The 22,682-nt window shown below is 43.1% G+C and overlaps 1 protein-coding gene across 1 annotated transcript in view; it reads right to left on the reverse strand.

Moving 5' to 3' along the window:
* Nucleotides 1-18,738, reverse strand: part of DSP (desmoplakin) — a gene marked incomplete at both ends in the record, with an annotated part of 38,254 nt that extends 19,516 nt beyond the window's left edge. The window contains 8 exons of the mRNA XM_082479889.1: nucleotides 851-955; nucleotides 1,901-2,062; nucleotides 3,044-3,094; nucleotides 4,312-4,440; nucleotides 7,061-7,235; nucleotides 7,569-7,717; nucleotides 9,420-9,522; nucleotides 18,545-18,738. Of these exons, the coding sequence (XP_082336015.1) occupies nucleotides 851-955; nucleotides 1,901-2,062; nucleotides 3,044-3,094; nucleotides 4,312-4,440; nucleotides 7,061-7,235; nucleotides 7,569-7,717; nucleotides 9,420-9,522; nucleotides 18,545-18,738 (1,068 nt within the window). The remainder of the gene's footprint in view (nucleotides 1-850; nucleotides 956-1,900; nucleotides 2,063-3,043; nucleotides 3,095-4,311; nucleotides 4,441-7,060; nucleotides 7,236-7,568; nucleotides 7,718-9,419; nucleotides 9,523-18,544) is intronic.
* Between the last annotated feature and the right edge of the window lie 3,944 nt (nucleotides 18,739-22,682).

Consider the following 22,682-nt stretch of genomic DNA (forward strand, 5'->3'; position numbering starts at 1 on the left):
AATATTTTTAAATTCAAACTTCAAGTACTCCTCACGTATATTCTTTAAAAAATTACATACAACGTTTTACTTCACTGCTGGACCTTACAAGGATCTTTCCTTTAAGGCAGAAACTGACCACAGAAGAAATATGAATGGCGATTTTACACAACATGATAACAGTTAACAAAGTAAATACACTGAAAAGCAGAAAGGACTCTTTTTTCCCTATTAGCTTCTTTCAGTTTCAGGGTTCTTATGCACTCTCAGAACTATAACAACTCCAGCATTTCCTAGTAAAATAAGATTTTCCAAATTGTTGCAGACTTTGTAATTGAAAGGTAAATATACACCAAGATGTGAAGGCAATAATGACTTGGCTAAGCTGTAGAAATGCACTATGAATTTCAGTTGCAGAAAGTATTTGCACCTGGATTAAATATAAACCCTCAAAGGGTGTGGCTTTCTTCAAAACATGGCTACTAAGATAGCAGAAGAACAACGACATGCCTTTCTACCGTAAATACCACTGCACTGTAGTCAACTCAAACAAGATAGAGCAATTTCAATACATTCAGACAACTCCCTAAGCATCGTATTAATTTTTACATGCAGCTACCATCAAATTTGAAAGCAATGAGAGCTCTACACATAGCTCTTAAGAAGCCTGCAGTTGTTGTGGCCAGGTTTGTAGAGGAAGGCAGTAACATTTATTAGAGCAGCTGATAGAGCTGGATAAAAATGGACATGCTTTTTGTCAGGCAAACCCTTCTCAGGTCCAAATGCAGCACTTCATTTGCAGACTTTCACTGAGAATTTTTCCCATATAGTAACTAAAGGAGCAAATGAAATCACACAAAGTATAACTCACCTCGATTTTGTCTGAAGCAGGGTGCTGGTTGAGCACTAGCTGATCACTTTCTTGCTTTAGCTTGTTGAGTTCTTTTTCTTTAAGCTCCAGTTCACTCATGCGTTTCTAAACAACCAAAACACAGCATTAAACATGCCCCCCAACGTACATTACACAGGATGATTTACTTAAAATCTTCCAGATAGTTGTGATAATGTAAAATTATGCCTGCTAACACTACATAGTAATTCTACTCAGTGTACTGAAGTTAATTATGAAGACAGTAGAGTCAAAGAAGAAGGTATAATCATCTCAGTCCTAGTCTCTAGGCTTGCCGCATCACAGAGCAAAGCATCCAAAGTGCTGCCTTTCCTAGGAATGATGGAAGAAAAAATGACTGCCTCTTGCAACATCCAGAACAACTGAACTGAAAAAAATAAAAAGGAACTTCCTTAATAGTGTAAACTTTCATTCCCTTTTCAATTTGCTGATGAGCACCAATATTGGTTAAAGAAATGCACATGCTCAACTTCCCTACATATCCAGAGAAGACAGGGAGCAGTGCAAACTACCTCTGACCACGTTCTCAATGCGCTGCTGGCAAAATCATCAGAGGAATAGAGTAGTTCCCTCTGGTATAGCTCTACTACCTGGTGACAGACAATCAGGGCCAAATACAGGGACCTCCTAACCCCTACATATTAAATAAAAAGGGAGAATTAAACTGCTTGATTCAAGTCCCTTAGTTTAGCATGCCAACATAATGACTGTGTGCACAATTTACATGTGATTCCTAGTCCACAGCAGACTACTGATAAGGCCAGCTTCCAAAGGCAAAAGAAACCATGACAACTGGTTGAATGGGAGCACAATCTTCCACTAGACATCCAATCTTGACTCAAAAGGTTGTCACACAGTACTTAATCCAAAAGTGTTGATAAAAATCCCCAGGAACATGTAAAGAGTGAAGAAATGCCTGTCCTGTGATCAGTTCCCCTGAGGCAGGCTGTTCCTCCCTCACTGTCCCAAAAGAGGGCCCACAGAAAGCATGGGGAGATTGAGCTATCTTACAGAGAAGGCCTCCTGCTTCCTGGCGATATCAGTGTTTCTGTCACTCCAATCGTAGAGAAGCTCCTCTTCCTCACAGTCATTGATCCACATGATCTCTCTGCTGGTGGCTTGGATGAGGTTCTGGAATTGACGGAGCTGATCCATTCTCTCAAAGGAGTATTTCTGCAAGGAATTCCAGAAATGAGAAGCCATAAAGACAGAAATGCCTGTGGTGGGTGGAGAAGGGGAAGCCACGAGCACAGCATGTCCTTTTTTTTTTTTTAATAAAATAACAGTAAAAACCACACATCTATAAAACCTATTGGCTATGGACAGCAGATAATGTGCCTGGTTTTATAAAACTATGAAATCTGCTGTCAATGGGCAGTGGACAATGTGTCTGGATTTATAGAACAATGGGAACCTGAAGTCAGCAGCTTCTGAAAGTCATTTCAAACACAAGAGTAGCAGACGTAGGCAAGCAAGCAAAAAGGCATGGGAAAAAAATACAAGAAATGTCTGAACATTTAACATCATTGTTACTTGCATTTGCTGCTCATAGTACATTTTTGATCTTGTAGCAGCACCTTTTGCACAGATGACACTCCATGAAAAGATTCATTCTCTGTCCTCGAGTCAAAATACACATCCTGTTGCTCAGAATGTGTAGAAGAATCAGCTTCCAATCCCAAGGGGTAAAGCTACCATTTGCACAAGATTCTCACTGTATTTTACATGAAGATCCAAAGCAGAGAAGATGCACAGCCCTACACAGAATTTGGTTCTAATCCCACGTTTGAGTAACTTTTAAAGTTTCATATATAGACTAACTTCATCGCTACATTTACTCCCATTAAGGAGGTAGAGTCCTACTCTTCACCTGCATAGTGACCAATTCCCTTCACCAGGTGCAAACTAGAAACTTCCTTGTGAGGGTAAGTCAATTATACACCAGGTAATGAATTAATCTCAAGTTCATGACTCCAACTGAACCTTACAGAAACTGCAAAGCACTGTCAGTTTGCTGCTGAATAGAATTATTTAATTACGTATCTGTCACTCTGTTGAAACCTGAAGTGTTCCTTGACTATCCCACAGGTGTTAATAAAGCAAAAAGAGCATTCATCATAGAGCTTATCAGACATGAACACAGCTCACGCTTACCAGAAGTCCTTCATATTCTTCTTCCAGCTGATGAACCGCAGCCTTCTCCCGCTGAAATAGAGACAGCAAATATTTAGTGAGCCTTTTAAAGTTGCCTATTTGCCAATATTTCCTTTACAGTGTCAGTATCATAATGTTATAACTACAGGTGGTAAACTGCAAATGCCTGCAAGAGACATAGGTAAGTAGCAGATCTGCATGGCTGGAGGACCAAAAGAAGTATAAAACCAAGGCTTGGACAAACTTACTTCCCTCAGGGATGCTTAGTACCTAAGCAAGGTTGCACATACCCCTGTAATACCAAAACAGTTCCCGAAACTGGATCTCTTTTTATACCAAACTCCTAGACAGCCATGGGGAAACAGCTAGTCCTAGAGCTAGCTTTGGAGATTATGAAGTAGTATAAACTACGATGCAAGCAGAAGATTCCAATTTTCATTCACATTTCTATGGCTGGGAACCTGCACAACCTTGGAACTGGTATTCCATAGGGCCAGACTATCACCATTCCTATTTGAAGCAGAAGGGAAAAGGAAGTAACACTCCTTCCACTCTTCAGCCTGGCTGAGAGATCAGAGCTCCAGAATGGAGTGCCTTCTCTTTAGATCCAACTCTCTCTCTTCCTATCTGTGTGAGCAATTAACAGAAAAGAAGAATGGAAATTGAAGTAAGTCTCTTCTCTCCTAATACCTAGCTGCTGGGCTGATAGGAGAGAAAGTTAACTACTGCATTTTCAGTGTTGTCTTTATTCCAAGCACAAAATCCAGAGGGAACAGAAGCCTCAGAGGGGCTAAGAAAAAAAAAAATCCACGAAAAAGCCCACACCTAAGAAAAGCTCTAAGCTTTGCCCAGAATTTTGGCATTTTTCACAGAAATTCCCTCATTACTCAAGGCTGTATCTAAACACCCACCTTATCCTTTCACTTTCTTGTTTTCATGTAACTAGGCAGAAAGTAAGAATAGTCATTCTTAGCCATTCTCAGCCATTCTCACAAAAAATGTTGCAATATTTATTTGCCAGCCTTGGTACACAACAACAAAGTGTTAAATAGCTACTAATTTTTCATTTTAAAATTCTGGGGAAAGAAGTGAAACACAAAATAATAATGAAGCAATAACTATTAGGGTGAAAGTCATTGCTATCATCATGACACCAGTGCTTTCTGAAGAGAAGCTGAGCTACTTAGATTTCCTTTTTGTAGCAGAACACCAGCGAGCCAATAACATAAATCTAGACCAAGCAACGTGTAAGGGAAGACAGTAATTACCAGATCTGTTTTGACTTTGTCCAGGTGCCAGCGATAGTCCCCAATGGCATTGTGAGTCCTCCTATGGTCACCAATTTGTTGCTCAATGGATGCTGCATCAAACCCCCATTTCACTAGCTCCATTTCAGCCTAAGAAAAGAGACAGTATTTGTACTTTCATTTCCAACATTATTATCTAAATCGGACCATAAAAGAATTGAACTGAAGGAAACATGACTATGCAAGAGAGATTAAAACTGAACAAAGGGAAGTTCAGAATAGGGGGTTACAATTTCTTAAAATTGTCATCACTTAAACTTTGTGACAGGCTCCCAAAGTAAAAGAAACAATGTAGGGAAAATATTTAAGTTGCTTAAAATTAGACTAGATGAAGCACACTCGGTAGTGTATTTTCACCTGTTTTCTTTGGACCAAACTGTTCTTTTGTGTTCTACAGTATAGTTACATTCTTATCACTCTGAAAATAAATTATGACTTAATCAAACAACGCTATTCATGCAATTCATGTGAAAATCCCAGAGTCAAGTTCTGTAGCCAAATATGCTACGTTTCCATTTTAATTATGTTCATGTAAACGTCAATAACTTCAGCTAAATGCAGTCAAACTAAATGAAAAAACAGAGATTATTATAGAACATGTTATTTGTCTTGCATTTTGGCAATATTTATTGTAGGATGCCGAGTGAAAATCTCTAGGAACAGCCTTTGAAAAACAGTAATACACCTGGATAATTACTAACTCTAAAACTACCTGACAGCAGTTCTTTGTTTCATTATTTTCAAATATTAAAAGCTACTGAATTCACAATTCAGGTCCTCAAACTCCAAATCATCTTTTATACGCCACCTCTGCCTGAACACCTGTCTGCGCACACACACGGTAAAGAAATAGATATCTCAATCTTGGGTTGGGACTGAATTTGGTAATTACCAGCCTGAAGCCAAATCTCTATGAGTCAACAGATGACAATAAAGCCCAAACCGTGCTCCAGCATAAGGGCTTCAAAGGCAGTGTTGAAAACGATCCAAGAAACAAAACCATTTTGCATTCAGCCATCTAAAAGTTACAGGACTTTGACCCTTCTCATTATATTTAAACAGTCTAAAGAGTCTGTAGCGACAGCAGCAGTCCTGGCTGGCTGCCAGTACATGAACAAAGGCTGTCTGGATTTCACTACACTTTCCCTAATTCTGCACTGGAAATTTGACCGACCCTCCTATCACCTGATTCTCCCGTCAGCAAACCATCCAGACAGCAAACAAAAACACCATCAGAAAACCACAGCTGCTCAGACCTTTTTCCCACACCTCACCACGTTACTAGGAGAAACATTATCCTGGTCCCAATGTGAGCAGGTAATGAGACACAGCCAGGTAAGAAGAGGCATGGTGGAAAGTTTTCCCTAAGAAAACTCAAAAGCCGAACAGGGAGCTAAGAGCTTACTGGCCCCATATCAGCTTTGCCTTAAGGACTGAAGAAGGGAGAGTGAGCAAGCCTTTTGTGTGGGAACACAGTTATAAAGCACTTGCTTATGCTCCCTGTGCTTAGCAAGGGGTGTCTGGGCAGGGTGTCACGTGGCAACTTCGAGAGGTGCAGCATGTTCACAGTCTTTCATCACTGGAAGCCTGCCCAGTGTCTGTCCAACATTGCTCCTCAAATCGTGGCAGGTCTGATGATTAGCCAGCTCTCCCACAGTGTGTATAGAGCAATCATATCTGCTGTTGCTCTCCTGGCATGATGCTTATACACGTTAGCACTCAAGGAGTGCATCTCCACTTCCCCTTCTTCCTCTAAAACATGCCACACTATGGGAGGGCACTGGAAGACTAGACTATGACTAGCACTCATGAAAGTATGGGAACTGTACAGAGCTCTCCCCTCCTCATCTGGCTTCCATAGCAGCCACCTGGCAAACACCATACACAGATAACAATGACAGGATCACTAAGAAACAGCCTAATAAAGAGAGAACAAAATAACGCAATTTCAATTTACAAAGCATCTGTAAAGTATAACTTCAGCCAACTTGTTCTATCCTCCCTACCAATCTCTCAGAAAGGGCTGTCTACCCACAAACACAACTTTCACTTCAGCAGCACAAAACCAGGCTACAGGCTCTCAACATGTGTTTTCTACTCCAGGTTACATCATCAACAGCTGTGCATGTGCAATTTTATTCTGTGCATGCAACAGATACACACAAAAATGCTGAAGCTGATTATTTCAGCAGTGACTTCTGAAAGTCAAATCCTGTGGCAATCAGCTCTACCTTCTGGCTCTCTCTGTGACAAAGATAGATTAGAGGGGGAGAACAACTGTAAAATACCGGACAATGGTTAAATCTGTGAAGCTGGCCCTATCTGTATAAAGGGTTAAGATAAATATGAATCCTAAAGGAAACCTGTGGAAGAAAGGAAGGAAATATCGAGCATAATAATCTCTAACACAAACATGCCAATGCCTTTTGTTGTGTTAACAGCTGTGTCTCACTTAGCGTTCAAATCTAACTTTCACACTTTTTCCTCTGCAAAAGGAGACCCCAAATTCATGTTCATATTTCAGTGGAAACTCACTACATGGACAATACTGTAATTAAAAAAATAAAAAGAGGAACTTGGAATAATATACAAGCGTTCACGTGTACTTTTAATTTTCTACTGGCACCCACAACATTACTACTGCATACGAGGTGACATTCATAAACACCACCAGGTCTTAGCCTTGTCTCTGGATTTTGCACAGATTTACCTTCTGTTGCCTCATCCAGTTTAAACATTCACTTGTGACACGTTTTGTGTATTCATCCCAGCCTGAGCCACTCTGAGAGGAGTAGCAACCACCACCTTTGGAGCTGGCCCTCCTGGCACGAGGAACACTGATGGCTTTGTACAAGGCACGCATTTGCTCTTGAAGTTGAAGCAGCCTGAAAGGGAAGGAACCCGTCAGCATCTATGAGGAAAACAACCAGAAAACATGGAAACAACGCAATTCATCTCTCCCACTGGACCACCAGGTATTCAAATAAAGTGCTGAAAGCACAGGCTGTGGAAAAAATATATTTAAAATTTCATGGGGACAACCAAGGTGTGAAATTCTGTAAGAAATGTGTTACTGCAGTGCACTTCTCCATGTTAGCATGTCCCAAACAAACCCAATTGACTTCTGTCACATCCTGCAACACCAGGAAAGGCGAGCCCTTGAGACACCACAAACTTTTATCAACCACATTCCCTCCCCAACCCTTCCCTGGCAATACCTTTTCTGATACATTTCACAGGGTTGGCCCATCTGCCTCATCTCTCTGATCAGCCCATCCAAGATATCCATTTGGTCATTTGCCTGCGCAAAACACTCTTCCAGATCTCTGTTCCCTCTAATCTGAACACCATCCCCATATTTCAATTCCTGAAAGAAAAGAATAAAAAAAGAGAGATGGGAGATTGAAGTAAATATTAATCACCTAAGCTTCAGCTTGGTTGTTTTAAAAGAAATGTTATGGGGACCAAATATTTTTAAGAAGCATGATAGGTTTCAATTGCTGGGTCTCTGATTGTCAGTTTTAACTGGCAGAAGGCCAATCGATCCACAGTCATTGGAAAGTCCTTATTACAAATAAAATAGAAAAGAAAATTATTAAAACATAATAACAACCAAACCTTTCCATAAAGAACAGAACACCCTGACTAATGTTTATTTCAGCAGAGTCGAGGCTTCCCACAGCGTGCTAAGTTTTTAAGACCTTATGCTTTGGTGTTTAGAGGGCAAGAAGCAAACACTCTGTCCTAGTGGGAGTTGGTAGATATTGTTCCTGATTTTTCAGAAGTTTCTCTGAGGTTCTAAGACTTACAGACATTGCTCCTGCCCTGCAAAAATGTAGACTGCACCCTCTCTACCTAGGACCAGCTCCATGCCCAGTCACATTTGCATCCCACCTTATCAACCAAGGTCTAGGCAAATTCTCAAAAAGCCCTCTCAGTGCAGTGGATCACAGTATAGTCATGGTGCTTCAAGCAGGAAGACACAGCTTTTTCATCTCATACCACACTGACACAGCCATGCTGAACAAAACAAAACCCAGCTGTGATTTGATTTGAAAATAAAATGTTGATGGACCTCATTACTTTGTCCCTCAAAGAAAAGAAAAAAAATAAGCAATGCATGTTGTGGCACCAAGCTGGAGCCAAACATCACTTTCTTTTAACTTCAATGGAATAATATTAATCCTTAACAAGAGGCAGTATTTACTCTGGCATTGATTTTTATATAAACATGCTCACACGTGCTGTATCTCCGAAAAGGAAATGAACTGCTAACCACAGAGTTCATTCCTGAACAAATTTTATGTCCACAGGGGGACCAAAAATGTGCATTAAATCACACCTACTGCCAGAACTGCAAATGGGTTTTGGGTCTCAGTGGCCTCAACACCAGGATGCACTCACCACCCTGCACCTCCTCTGACTTCAGCAGGAACAGAGGACATCCCGTGTTTGCCAGGACTGACTCTAGCGTCAGTGAGTAACCCACTCCCAGGCACTATGGGTTTATATCAGTGTAGCATACAGCAAAGATCATCTCTATGCATTTGGGACGAAACAGTCAAGAAGATTTTAATATGGTTTCATACGCTTCTTCAGGAATCATCTGGAAAAATGAAATAAAGGTAATGAAAGTTTTTCCTATGGTGGTTCAGGTTCTTTATGGCCCAGAAAATGATGATGATATTCTACAGGACACACTAGGAAACTGTAAGTGGTCATAACATTATTAACAGCTGTTTACACTGACAGTGGCCTTGATCTAAAACTTAAAAATAAGATGCAGTCGAATCTGTTTGAAGGGTAGGGTTTTTAAAAAAAATAAATTAAGAAGTCTCCATTTTCTTAATCGGATGCACGTCAATCAGTTTTACTGAACACTGAGTGCAGACAGAGGAGGGAGACCTAGGAAGGCAGTGCATTATTCCACTCCCAGTTGCCTCACACAAACAGCTGAAAGGGGAGAAAGGAGATGAAGAAGCAGAGCCTGCGAGTCCAGATAACAATGCAGCATTCATTCCCTGTAATATTCATAATCACTTTTGATAAGAAGAACAAGAAGCACTCACGGGTTGTACTATGAGCTCAGCTCGCATCAGGCAATCTGAACAGTTTTGTAAAAGCTCCTGGATGGTGTTTTGGCGTCTGGACACTGTACAGGTCCCATTTTGACTGTTGTGGGGGAGAAGAAGAAGATGAAGTAAGTACAGAGTAATCACACATTTTGAAGAGACAAAAACACAAATTTGGAACAGCTAAGGGAAGTTACATGGAATAATCCATCTCATTTAGCTTCACAGATACACATGCTTTATCTGGCCCTCATGCATTAATGCGCTGTGAAGTTTTAATACCAATTCCATGATGGCAGAGTCACTTTATAATTCTGTAATAGCAGGCATGAACTGACTTTGCCACAGGATATAGCAGAAGGTGGAAACCGGCATGCCATAAAGGGGAAAGTTCTTCCAGTACAGGTATTTATACCTTTGATAGACAAAACTTTGGCACCAGTACAGTGAGAATGAATTATTCACAATCTTTGTTAAAGTCAATACATTAGAACATAGCCTTTGCATCATATGTGTTATCACACCAGCCATCAAATGTCAGAGCATAAAAGGAAAGTAGGATCCTCTGCTCCACAAGCACATGAGGACACACGTCCATACAAGCATATGAAGGGCCCTTTTATCAGCAGAAAGTCATGAAGCTAGTGCAGGGTCTTAAGAAGGAATTGAAAGATGCACAAGCTACTACAAAAACAGAAGTAGGCCCTGGAGTTAGAGGACATGCTTTCTTACAAATAAATAAAGTGGGAACTTGGGGGTTCCAAATAAAACTCCAGAACAAAAAACACTAGTGGGGGAAAAAGCCAAGATAGATAATGGGGTCATTATTGTTGTCTTACACATAATCTACTGCATCCATACCGCCAGAAGGTTGCTTTTCCAGCACTTGGGATTCAGCCACCAAAGCGAGCTGCTGCTAGTTGAATGTAGGTGAGGTGCTTCAAGCAAGGAACCATTCCTTGCTGATGGAATCAGAGCTGCCAAGCAAGCCCAGGCAGCTCCCAAACCAAAGCACTTGCCAGTGAAACTAAAATAAACCACTACTAAGAAACAGTAAGAAACCGAGACGCTTCCAAGCCTTGCCCAGTTTTCAAACTCGTGGGCTCGCAGTAGGTAACCGTTTCCATTACAAATCACTGAAGGCCTAAACCTTCCATACTACACTAACATCAAAAAGACTATCAGTGCAAACCTGTCCAGCTCAGAGCCAGCAAGTCATACGAATTCAATGGAAATCTTTCCACTGGCTTCAACAGAGTTTGACCATCCTTCTCAAAAGGAATTGTGACAATGTGAAAAACTTGACAGACCTGTCCTTGGGAAAATCACCACAGCAGTGAGAAACATTCAATGGTATATTTTTAAGAGCCCTTCTGCAATGTGTGCAGCTTTTCTTGAACAAGTGGGAAAAGTTTGAGCAACTTTTCACCAGCTTCTCTCAATACCAGGGAGTAGACCCTCAAACACAGAGACAGGACTGGAGAATCACTGGGTGACTTAAAACAAGCTGTACAGATGCAACTCCTGCCCTGCACTGTGACCCCTTGGCTGCACAAATGCTGTGACCTACTGTGCTATGCACCCCTGTATATCTTGGAAACATCTTAAAGAAAAGAATTGTAAAAAATAACGTATGGGTCTGATTTTGTGCCAGGCTCCCCATCAGCTTCCTTTTCAAAATCATTCCTTCTCCTTAGGCATCTCTGTTGTGTTTGGATCTAGAAGTATCTGACTGCATCTAAAATTTACATTTAATTATACCCACAATTATTTTCATGAATGAAACATAATAAAGAAAAGAGAGGAACCTTCCAAGCAATTTTCTCTTTTTATAACATCAGAAGAGTACTTTTTCTTCAATCGCTTTTTCAATCATCTCCTGACAGCTATAAACGCTGGATATCTATTAAAGCCAAAAGAACTATAGAGGGGGACCAGAATTCTACTGTAATAACTCAGCGTATCTCCACTGGCTTAAGTGTAACTTCAGTGACCTCAAAGGCATTACTTCACTCTGAGAAGAGGTCTAAACAATGACTGTCATAGTTAACACACTAAGAAATTGTGATGAAAAGCTATTTTCAAATAAATCAAAAACTATTGAAAAGATACAAACAGTAGAATTAAAAGTACTTTGTGTTCATCCTGATGATGTTAAAAAACCACATCCAGAATTATTGTCCAAATAAAGAGGTGGAATACTGAAGATGGTTTAATATAGACGCACAAAACTGTTTCAAAGGCAGGAACAGTTGCCTTAAAGTGGGAAGCTAAAGCACACCCTATTTAGATCTTCAAATGAAGATCTACAAGCTACTTCTTTACAGTTCATGGGGACCTGCACAAGAAGAAAGCAGCAAGCATTTAAGACTCTCCAATCTAGTAGATAAAGACTTAACCAAAATAATACAAACAATATAAAAAATAATACAAAAATAATAATAAAAACAATACAAAAAATAATAAAGCAATACAAACTGAAACCAAAAAAGAGCACACTACTTTATCAATGCTGCTTTTCACACCATGGATGTCAGTTTTGTTGTTAAACAACTAACTGTTTTGCTAGTCAAAATACTGAGATCAATACTAGGATAATGGGTAAAAAGGTAGTGGCCAGTTAAAGGCAGTTGATGATACTGGGTGAGTTAATGGCTTTCAAATCCATCAGCTGACCAAACAGAGCTACACGGGGTTACATGGCATATCCAGAGACAACAGATGCCAGTACAGGAGCTCATGTTTGATGGCATAGCTCCACCAAGTCAACAGGACTCAAAAGACTTCATATCCGAAGAGGATTTAGTTGTACAAACATACTCAAGAAGGGCATAAATCAACCTCTGAACTTAGAAAATAAAAATACTTAGCAAGACAATACCTCAACATATATTGGTTGATATATCAGATGGCACTAGCACTATCTCATATGGACGCATCTTCAATACTTTTCACCCCTGTGACAGGAGAGTACCTCATAAGCACTTTCAAAGGCCCTCATTGGAATATTCCTCGCATTAAAGCCAACAGGCCTTTAATGGAAATAAGTAGATCAAAGCAGAAACCCCAATGCAGAGTAAGCAGACATCCAACCTTGAGGCAGAAGGAAACAGCCAGCCAAAGGAAAACCATAACCAACACAGTGGCATAAGGGAAAAAAAAAAAAACTGGACTAAAGAAACTGAGGTAAACCCTAACCCCTGGAACACACTACACAGCATCATAACATGGAGGCAAGAACAAAGCTGGATTTTCAAAGTACAACCGTATAACCTAAATCATATATAAAACCACATTTATATCCCTCAGAAAGATGTAAGACCCTGACAAGCCTCACAGGACACAGATTAAGTGGAGTACAACAGATGGTATTTTGTCAATGTCACTCTTGCTTCATCTGATTTTGTTTACGTGAAACTGAATGAGTTTAAAGTAATGTTTGGTCATTGTAACAACCACTACAATTTGATTTAACTGTGGCAGCATCTAAAGCTCAAAACTGTGAATAGGATCATGCTGCATCAAACACTGTAAGCATACCATACATTGAAAATATGGACAGGTTTTTCACTTGTTTTACTGCACCCCTGTAAATACAGTGTATGTTTTCAACCATTCCAGCAGAAAGGGTAAGAACTGGAGCTTGGTCTTTTTTTAGCAGGACTTGTAACACAAGAGTGCAGGGACTCCTACTAATAAATATACACATTCGCAAGAATCTATCTATTTGCTGTACTGCTTTGGTTTTGTAAACCCTAAAGAACAGTGCTGAGTGAAACAGCCTGGACTGCTTCAAACCTTAACTGCCTATTTGTCCCTACAACTCAAAACTTCAGACCGTGACACTTATTTGGAAGGCAACTCATGAATTTCAAAAAGATGCTATTAAAATGAGTTCTTTATTAAAATGATTTAGTTTTAATAATCATTAACTATTAAAGGAACAAAGGAAAACAAAGGTGGCTAGTGTCTTTGTTTTAAAATTATGAGAAAACTTCAAAACACAGAAGAATCACTTTTATTTGGGACTTTAAAATGCAGCCCTGTATTTCTCTACTGCCAGAAGAACCCTAGGAAAGGCACAGCACCTTCGTGTTGTCATCATTCTGTACAGGAGCCACCCTGCTTGCTGCATGTCAAGGCAGAATACATTGCTCCCTTGCTATACTGTGCTCTTGCTCTCCCAGAGAGATGAGAGGCAGCCCAACCCTGGCTGCCACTGGGCTTTGGGCAGGATGGTAGCTCAGACAACATCTCCTTGCTGCAATACACCTGTTGTTACCTTACTGGTGAATCCTCAATTTCTGAAGTGCAATCTGCAAGTGGATTGCACTTAACTTTTAAGCAGTACCAGTGACGCTCGTGAGACCCCCAGCTGTACTGAAACAAGGAATAACTATTCCTGCTTTTTGTAAACGGGACTGAGAAATGCTCTTGAGGCCACACAATGAGTTATGAGAGTTGAGACAGACATGGCAAACCCAGTTGTGCCCACGTCCCTGGAACACAGCAGGGCTGACTGCTGCTGCTACTGACTTATTCAAGCAGTCGAAAGATTTCCTAAGTGATACATTTTGAATAAATGATATATCCTCTGTAAACACTCGGCTTGCACCCTTACAGGCCCAACCGAGTTGTCATTACTGAGGAACCCGAGGGGCAAGGAAGAAAGCCAGCTCCCTTCTGCTTTCTCATTTGACTCCTGCTGCTGAAGACCTGCACACCTCCAGCATAAATGCCTGCAACGTGGAGACTGCTCCGGTTTCTGCCTTTGTTAGTACACATCAAGAGGCTGCTGTGTTATCAGGGGGGCGATTAGCATCTAGTGAAGCAGGGCAAAGGAGACACGCAGAAGCACATCCAGCAGCTCTGCAGAGCCTTCCAGCAGCTTCACAGCTCCTTAAAGCTTTGGAAGCATAGACAGGACACTTTTGGCCCAAAGGTCCAATTTAGACAAAATTAGAATGATCCGTGTTCAATTTTCTGATTCCTCCACAAAAGATTCAGCCTTTTAAAAAGTCAATTTTTTTTTTTCATTCAAAAAGTAAAGGAAGCTTTAAAAAGGTCTACTCGCAGGTCCAAAGTATGGAGCGACTCCCATAACTCAACACTGAGAGCAAAACAATAGCACTTCTTTTTCTCCTCCCCCCGCCTTCCCCCCCCAACAAACTTGTTTGAACAAGCAATAGATTCATCAAGGGATTACCTGGTATGCCCAGGGTAGGCAAGTTAGAAGAAAAACCTGACCTGGAATCTTCATTCCCAGCACACAGCCTGCACACACCACAGGACTAAACCATTTGCCACCGCCTGCCAGTTGGGTGTGTATGCCCCTGGAAACGCACAGGCATATGCTGGCAAAAAGTAGCAAATCACAAAATCCATAAGAATATAACCAGAAATTAAAATACTATATAACACAGGGGCTTTTCCCGCCCCGCTCAAAGAAGGTCAATGCAAGTATCAGAAATTGAGAGTTTTGTAACTGGGTTCCTCCCATGTGTCTCTGCTCTTACTAGGATCAGTTTTGACACACCACGGGCTCGACAAACTAGTCCCATCTGCCGAGCATACACATAGAATAAGGCACAATGACAGGAAACCTCAAAAGATGTCCACATCTTGCACGATCAGGCTCTAAATACCATTAGGAATGTGCAAAAATTTAAGTTGCTAGTGAAATCTTAAGACCCCTGAGGCCAAGTGCCTTCAGAGCAAGCAGAGTTTCACAATGGATCCTCCCACACCCATTCGCAGAAAATCCTCGCACTTTTTCCCACTGGTATGAATCACCAGGAGCAACAGCACCCTTTCTAAAAGCCGTACCTGCCCGGTGCAGCGGGCTGCAGACACGCTGCCTCTCCCACCTCCGGCTCTGGGAGAGGGAGGTGCCAAATGCAAAGTCCAGCCAGGACCATGGAGATACAGTTCTGATGGAAAGCAGCCACTCTAAATGCAGCAAATCCCTCGCCTGACAGAGGCTTTCAGGCCTGCAAAGGTACCTAGCTTGAAATCTCACGCACATACCTATGAAAAGGTGAGTTGGGAAAGGTACAATCTGGCTTTCTTCTCATGGCATAGCAGTGTCACCAGCTGTTGCCAAGACCCATTTCTTGGCCAGCTTGAGCACAGTGCAAGCTCTGCCAGTGTGGCAGGTATTCAGCAGCAATTCAGACACATTCCTCCCTCTCCGTCTCCCCATGTTCTTGTTTGTCACAGGGCAGTTTTTCCCCCCACGTGAAATGCTATGGCAGAGTATTTCAGAGGGGACGTTACCGTGTCAGCTCCACCATGACTCAGCTGCGATGGGACCCTGCAAACCCCTGCGAGGCTGATGGGAAGGACAAAAATGCAACTTTGAATCTGTTTTCTCCAAGCTGACCTTGTCTCCAAGTCCCTGAAAGTAGCACAGGATGTGAATTGCTAACCCTTTCTCTAACTGAGCACAGAAGTTACATTAACCCTTAAGCAAAATTGCATAAATTAATTTATTTTCAGAGCAACAAATCACACGGTGACCATGAATCCTAAACTATTTTGTTCCCTGATCTCAGCAATGACAACTGCACAACTTGCCACTTTTTTTCTTTCTCTCACAGTGTATCAGATTTTATGTCTCCGTAGCAAAGACATCGATCAATGTTTGACTGATGAATTGGCAGTTTAAGAGTGAGTGACTCACTGTCAAGCTGAGTATCTGTACCCAGGGCCAAGCTCATCCTGAGTTCCCAAGCCAGAAGAAACCGGGAATGTTGTAAAAGCACCTTGCTGAGCCCTAAGGGTAGGGAGCGTCTTATATTGCTCTGTGAGTAATGTAATACTCAGCACAGACTTGTTTGGCAGAATACGCCCCAAAACTTACAAGACTAGACCCTAAGTTGAATCCTACTGCATTTAAAATTAAGGTACAGTAATCCTCCCCATTGAAAAAAGAAGCTTCAGTTTTGTAAGTTTAGTAACTGCCACTAAACTTTGGCACGACAGGTATCAGGCTGAATGCAATTATTAAAACCAGTTCCATAGATGATGGCCCTGATGCTGCAAGTGCAACATGCACAGGATTTAGTGGATATTCTGCATAAAATGCATGTGCAAAATCAGAAATTTCTGCTTTTTTCATCAACTGGTGACAAAACCCTCATTTCGTATGTTTAGACACATTTTAATTTGAATCAGCACTGATTAAAAATGAACCTATGCAGCTCAGTAAGGTGCAAACATGCATACTATTTTGCAAAAAAAAAAAAATTTAGTATTTTATATGGTCAGATCTTTTCACATAAAAAATATATGTAAATACATACATACATATATGTGTATTTTGATCTCATTAACAGGGGTCTTTAGTTCCCTGCAGAAGCCTCACAATGAAGTGAACAGAAACTTGCATAGCAACCTCCTTGCCAGATATGCCTTCCCAAAAAGGACATATGTATATTATGTTATAAAAAGTAAATGAAATGTTGTTGATATAAGGTTGTTAACCTCTTGATCAGGCTGTCCTTTCCACTCTTGCTATACCATCATTGAATACGAAAGAAAGAAGAGTGTAACAAACTATGGACTAATTTAAAATATGTAACAAAAGCCAAAGAATGCTAAATTAAAGGAAGGTATTTCTCCTCTAGTGAAAGTCAGGAGTAATAGGGAAGTCACTCCAATATAGTTGCACCAGGGTAAAGTCTGGAAAAAGAGAAGAGCCAGGAAGCAGCTTGTTCTGCCATTAATTTTTCATGTCTGTCTCTTGTAAACAGTAAAGGTATTTGCAGTGGAGCACCACTGGCAAAACAAATCCTCAAAATGCAACACAGCAACAGCATTTTGCAGTCCTGGTATGTGCACTCTCCGATGCTAAAGTACTGAATTGTTCTAATTATACAGCAATAAATAGGTATTCGCATACAACTTTAATAGTAAGTAGACATGTTATAGTTGCGATTCATTGTAACTAACTTACCTGTGCACACACCAAACCGAAAGTCAAATGAAGAACTAAGGACTGAGTAAAGTAATAAACAAAAAATAGGTAGAATGCAAGTTTTGTCTTTCGTTCAGTGGTCCTCTAGCAACAGGTCTGACATACCTAAACAGAACTCTCTGTGCTAGGGTAATCCTGATTTTCTACAGCCATATATAGATCTGATTGATATAATAAAGCGTGCCTGTTCTCATCTGCTGTTTATTTACTGTATATGTTTAATTCTTGTCCTTCTGCAATCTGATCACGATGTACTATCCATAGAATTAGGGTTGAAGTTCTAACACAAATTACATGACAGCACTTCCACATCAGTAATTAGACCAATAGGTTTAAGAGAGCCATTCCATGCACAAAAAAGAGTAATCACCAGCATCATTTTGTATAGGTGCCTTATCACACACCAATGCTGTTTCCTTCAGTGACAGTAACTGCGGCCTGCTTTTCAGTCCCATGAAGTCCCAGCCAAGGGGATTAACGGAGAAGTCTTCATGACCACTGAACTTATCTTTCATACATTCAGAGCACCACTTTGCTCCAAAAAGTCTTTGCCATAAAAAAACATCATAAAACATCACGGCCTTAAAACTCCTGGGCCTTGCACAAGCTAGAAACAAACTCAAAACCGAGTAAGAGAACGATTCCCGCTAGTTAAAATCGTTTCATAGCCCTAGTTATGCAACTGCTGGGGAGGACAGCGAGAGCCAAGCCGGGTGTATGTTGCTGGGGTGTAATAAAGCAATTTACCTCAGCGCAGCTTGTTTTGCATCACTGAGCAAAGCGGGAGTTTATCAGCAGCGCACTGTTGGGTCGGTACAACCAGCACAGGCCCATTTATAGCCCAGAGTACAAAGGGGAGACACTGAGGTTTACCGTTCTGCTTTTTATGCCGTTACTCTCTTCACGGAGAGTCCCCACCAAAAGTTAGGTGTGGTGTTTTTTTTTAAAATAAAAGTTCTTTGCTTGCGTTGAAAGGCCTTTTAGAAGTTAAGTCTCCTCAGGGAGGAAAGGAAAAGCTTTGCAAGCTCGCACACCTCGGAAGAAGCGGCGGGCAGGCCCACGGCACCTCTCCGAAGGCGGGCCCGAGGGAGCGGGGCCGGGGCCGGGACCGGCGGGTCCCGTTTCCCCCCCGTCCCGCACCTACCCGTAACCGTCGGAGGCGTAGTCCCCGCCGTAGGTCTTCTGGTAGTAGTAGGTCTTGTGGGTATGTGTGCCGCCGCCGCCGCCGCCCCCCACCACATGGGAGCTCATCTCGTAGCGCAGGTCGGTGCCGGAGTCGGCCCGCGCCATCCGGCCCAAGGTGTTGATCCGCGGGTGGGAGCCGCCGTTGATGCTCATGGCAGCGGGGGAGCGCGGCGGGCCGCCGCCCGGGGGGTGAGGGGACGAAGGGGAAAGCGACGGGGAGACTGACCCACACCCAACGGGGGGAAAGGCATTCACCCCCGGCAGGGCCAGCCGCAGTGCCGCCTCTCCCTCGCAGCCCGCCGAGGGCTGGGGAAGGGCCGAGCGCTGGGGATCAGCGCGGCCCTCAGGTGAGGGGAGGGGAGGGCAGAGCAGGGGGGGTCGCGCCGCGAAGCAGTGTGCGGTGGCTGGCGGGCGGCGGCGGCGGCAAGAGCGAAGGTCCGGTCCCGTCCCGTCCCGTCCCCTCCCCGCCGGCAGAGGAAAAGCGAAGCCACACCTTTCGGCGGCGGTTTTAAGAGGCGCTGCTGGGCGTGGAGCCGCCGCCGCGGCCTCCGCCTCGCCTGCGCCTTCCGCGCCTCCCAGGCGGCCGCCTCAGGTTTCTCCCCGGACCCGGACCCTGCCCCGGCCCCCGCCCCGCGGCGGCGGTGGTGGTGTCGGTGTCGCTCCCCGCTGCCCCTCTCAGCCTCCCACTGGTGTTTCCACCTTCCCTTGGTGAGCGGACTGCCCTAATGAGTTGCCAGTGGAGCCCGGAGACCATGAAAACCCCCCTCCGGACCTGTATCGCATCGACCGGCTGGCGCTCCCTCCCTCCCCCCACCTCGGGGCTGTCGCAGAGCCCCGCGACGCCAAACACCCTCCTGCCGCTCCGGAAAGCACCCGGCACCCGACCACGGCAGCGCCGGTTGAACCGGCGCCGTTACGTCGAGGATGGGCCCAGGGCGCCGGTGTCAAGCCCTTTCTTCCCCCCTCCAACCCCCCGCGCCGTGCGGCACATCCCAGGGCCGGCGTGATCGTCGGGAGAGCGGCGCAAATGTTTGCCCCGTAAACTGGGGAATAGCAGCGGGTGCCGTGTTTGGGAAGGCTGTCGGTGCCCCGGGGCCGGCGGGTTTCTGTAGCCGCCCCGCAGCTCGTGCCCCGGCCCGTTAAACGTCCGGGTTGTGCCGTTGCGCCGGCTGCGTTTTGCACGTGAGAAAGAGGGTATCCAGAAACGGCTGTTTAAACTGACACTTTTCCCCTTTAGTTTTTTCTTGATTCCTGCCTTCTAGTGCTCGGAAAGTTAAGCTTCACTCTTAAAAAAAAATAATAATAATAAAATAAGCCAGATGCTAGAGACAAAAATGTTTTAATACATTTGTGTGCATGCGGGGTGTCAGCAAAGGCAGTTTGCTGTAGGATGCCCGGCGGTGCCTTCCTTATCAGCCACTGACCCCTGGGTCTGTCTCAAGGGTCAACTGAGGACAATTTCTTAGCTACACTCGGTGGCAGTGCCTCAGCTGGTCTGGCCGCTTGCCCACGGCCTTGGAAGACAAAGAGAAGAGGGCCAGATTTTAAGAAGCAGCAGTCACTCATGGATAACCCTGTCAAGCTTTTCTGCAATAATCCCGCAGCCTTCATCCCAAAATGCAGTCCAGGAGCCAGCTGTATCAGTCATAGAAACATAGAATCATAGAATGGTTTAGGTTGGAAGGACCTTGAAGATCATCGAGTTCCAACCCCCCTGCCATAGACAGGGACACCTCCCACTAGACCAGGTTGCTCAAAGCCCCCTCCAGCCTGGCCTTGAACACCTCCAGGGATGAGGCCTCAACAACCTCTCTGGGCAACTTGTTCCAGTGCCTTACCACCTTCAAAGTGAAAAATTTCTTCTTAACGTTTAATCTAAACCTGCCCTCTTCCAGTTTAAAGCCATTCCCCCTCATTCTATCGCTACATGCCCCAGTGAAACGTCCTTCCCCAGCTCTCCTGTAGGCCCCCTTTAGGTACTGGAAGGCTGCAATAAGATCTCCCTGGAGCCTTCTCCAGTCATTTGATGCTCGGTGACAATGCATGCGCTATAAGTTTTTTAGACTTGTGGGAGATCACCAGCAGCCCACGCCATCCATAAATTCTTACACCCATTTCTGTTTTTCCTGCACTGATCATTTTCCTGGTATTTTAAATGCGAGTGATGGGCCACAGGACAACAAATAGCAGCTACACAAACACACCAGAAGGACAAGACTTTCTGAACTACATGAGAAAATTGAACAAGAGCAATTCTCCTCAGTGCCACTGAAATTTCTGGGGCTCTGCAGGAGGACCATGGTGCAAGTTATGTGAGAACCTGCCCTGCTGCTGGCAGTGGTGGTGGGCAAAGCATAGCAGAGGTGTAAGAGCTCCTCCAAGCAAATGTGGGGGGTTGCTTGGTCCTGAAGGCATCCTGACGGCATCGCCCGGAGCTGTATGGAGCACTACAAAGAGGCAGAATGCAAGTTGGCTATTATCTCTGAAGTCATACAGTGACTTCTGTATTGTAATATATATTCTGTATTATATATAACGTGAGTCATTATATATCAGTGCATATATGTATGTATACACATATACATACATATATATGTGTATGTAGATATATATATATGTGTGGATTTGGGGTGCTTTTTTGAATACAGATTACATCTGCACAATTTGATGATTTGACATTACATTCCAAAGTCATTAGGGAGCAGAATACAAAAGCAGTCAGGATGAGTAAGAAAAACAAATACATAGGCTTAATGCTACAGAGAAGGAAGTAAAAAGGTAGAAAACAGATGTAGATGCAGAATGAGAGAAACTTGAACTTTATGCCTTGATACTCCAGTCCAAACGTTTTCAAACATAAATACAGATGGCTGTGCTAGAGCCACCAGCATATATAAAAGTCAGATTTTTTGAGCGGTGATGCCTCAAGCCAGGCACTTGTATTTAGATGTATGAACACAAAGCATTTTTTCAGCAAGTCCCTTTGAGAGCTGTCCATTTATATGCATGTGTATTTAGAAATCCAAAAGCACTACACTTATTTGGGGTTCTTGCTGAGTTTCAGCAGCACCTCCTATCAGCCCCACCTTTCAGCTTGCACTGGTGTGCCAGCTCAGTGAGACACTCTATTAGCTGTGATGGAGACAGCAGGAGTGTGATACACGCAGAGGCCTGGATGAGTCACTGTTATCTGGACATGTAGAAAAATGTACTTAAATAGCAAGTGGATTCTGCTGGTCCTGCTTGCACAATTAGCCCCACTGAAATGAAGAGGAGAGGGTGAGACTGAACTGATACTGAAAAGAGCTCAGTGCTCCTGTCTGAACTGGTTTTGTACATGGGCAAATCAAGTAAGTAAATACAAGTATTTTCACTTGCTGAAACAGTCAGTTTTACTTGGGTGCTACCCTAGATGGACTCGGTTATCTTGGAGAAGGATCAAGTCACTTGGGTATTGCTTAAAATTCTACTGACTACAGGAAAATATCAGCGTCATAACAGGAAGATCTTGCTTAAACCTTGCTCCACTACTTCTGGAAAGACTCGGTCCTGATGTACCTAAGGCCACATCCTATGTTCCTGGACTATCTTTGACTTCAAAGGGTTTTTGAGAACAGATGTCCAGTAAAGTGCAAGCCGCAGAGTCTCATTTTCCCCCTAAGGAAAACTCCATGCAAGAGGGAATAACATGCAGTAATTTGGAGTTTTTTGCTCATCTCCCTTATCAGAAGGTGGTGTTCTGCTTCTTGAGACATGAATACATAAAAATGATCTGGGTCTTAAGTAAGCGAGTCAGTGTGAAGAAGGTGTAATATTCTCTCCAGGCTCCATAAACCAAGCCAGAGCCAAGGTCTGTGCATTCTAATTCACCTCCTTTGGAACTGGAGACACCACGAGGATATTAGGAGAAAGCAATTCCAAGGAGACAAAGGGGGTATAGTTGTGCCTGAACACTGCTTTAATAAACAGAGGGAAGCTCTTTTATACATAATACTAGGGGTAGGCATAATCTGTCTATCTCTTTAGTTTTTCATAAAAGGCTCCTTCCTGGCTCCAAATGGTATACCCAAAAGCTCTATTTTAGACTTAGGTTGCTG

The sequence above is a fragment of the Vanellus vanellus genome, assembly GCF_965231255.1.
Source record: "Vanellus vanellus genome assembly, chromosome: 2".
In the NCBI taxonomy this organism is placed as follows: domain Eukaryota; kingdom Metazoa; phylum Chordata; class Aves; order Charadriiformes; family Charadriidae; genus Vanellus; species Vanellus vanellus.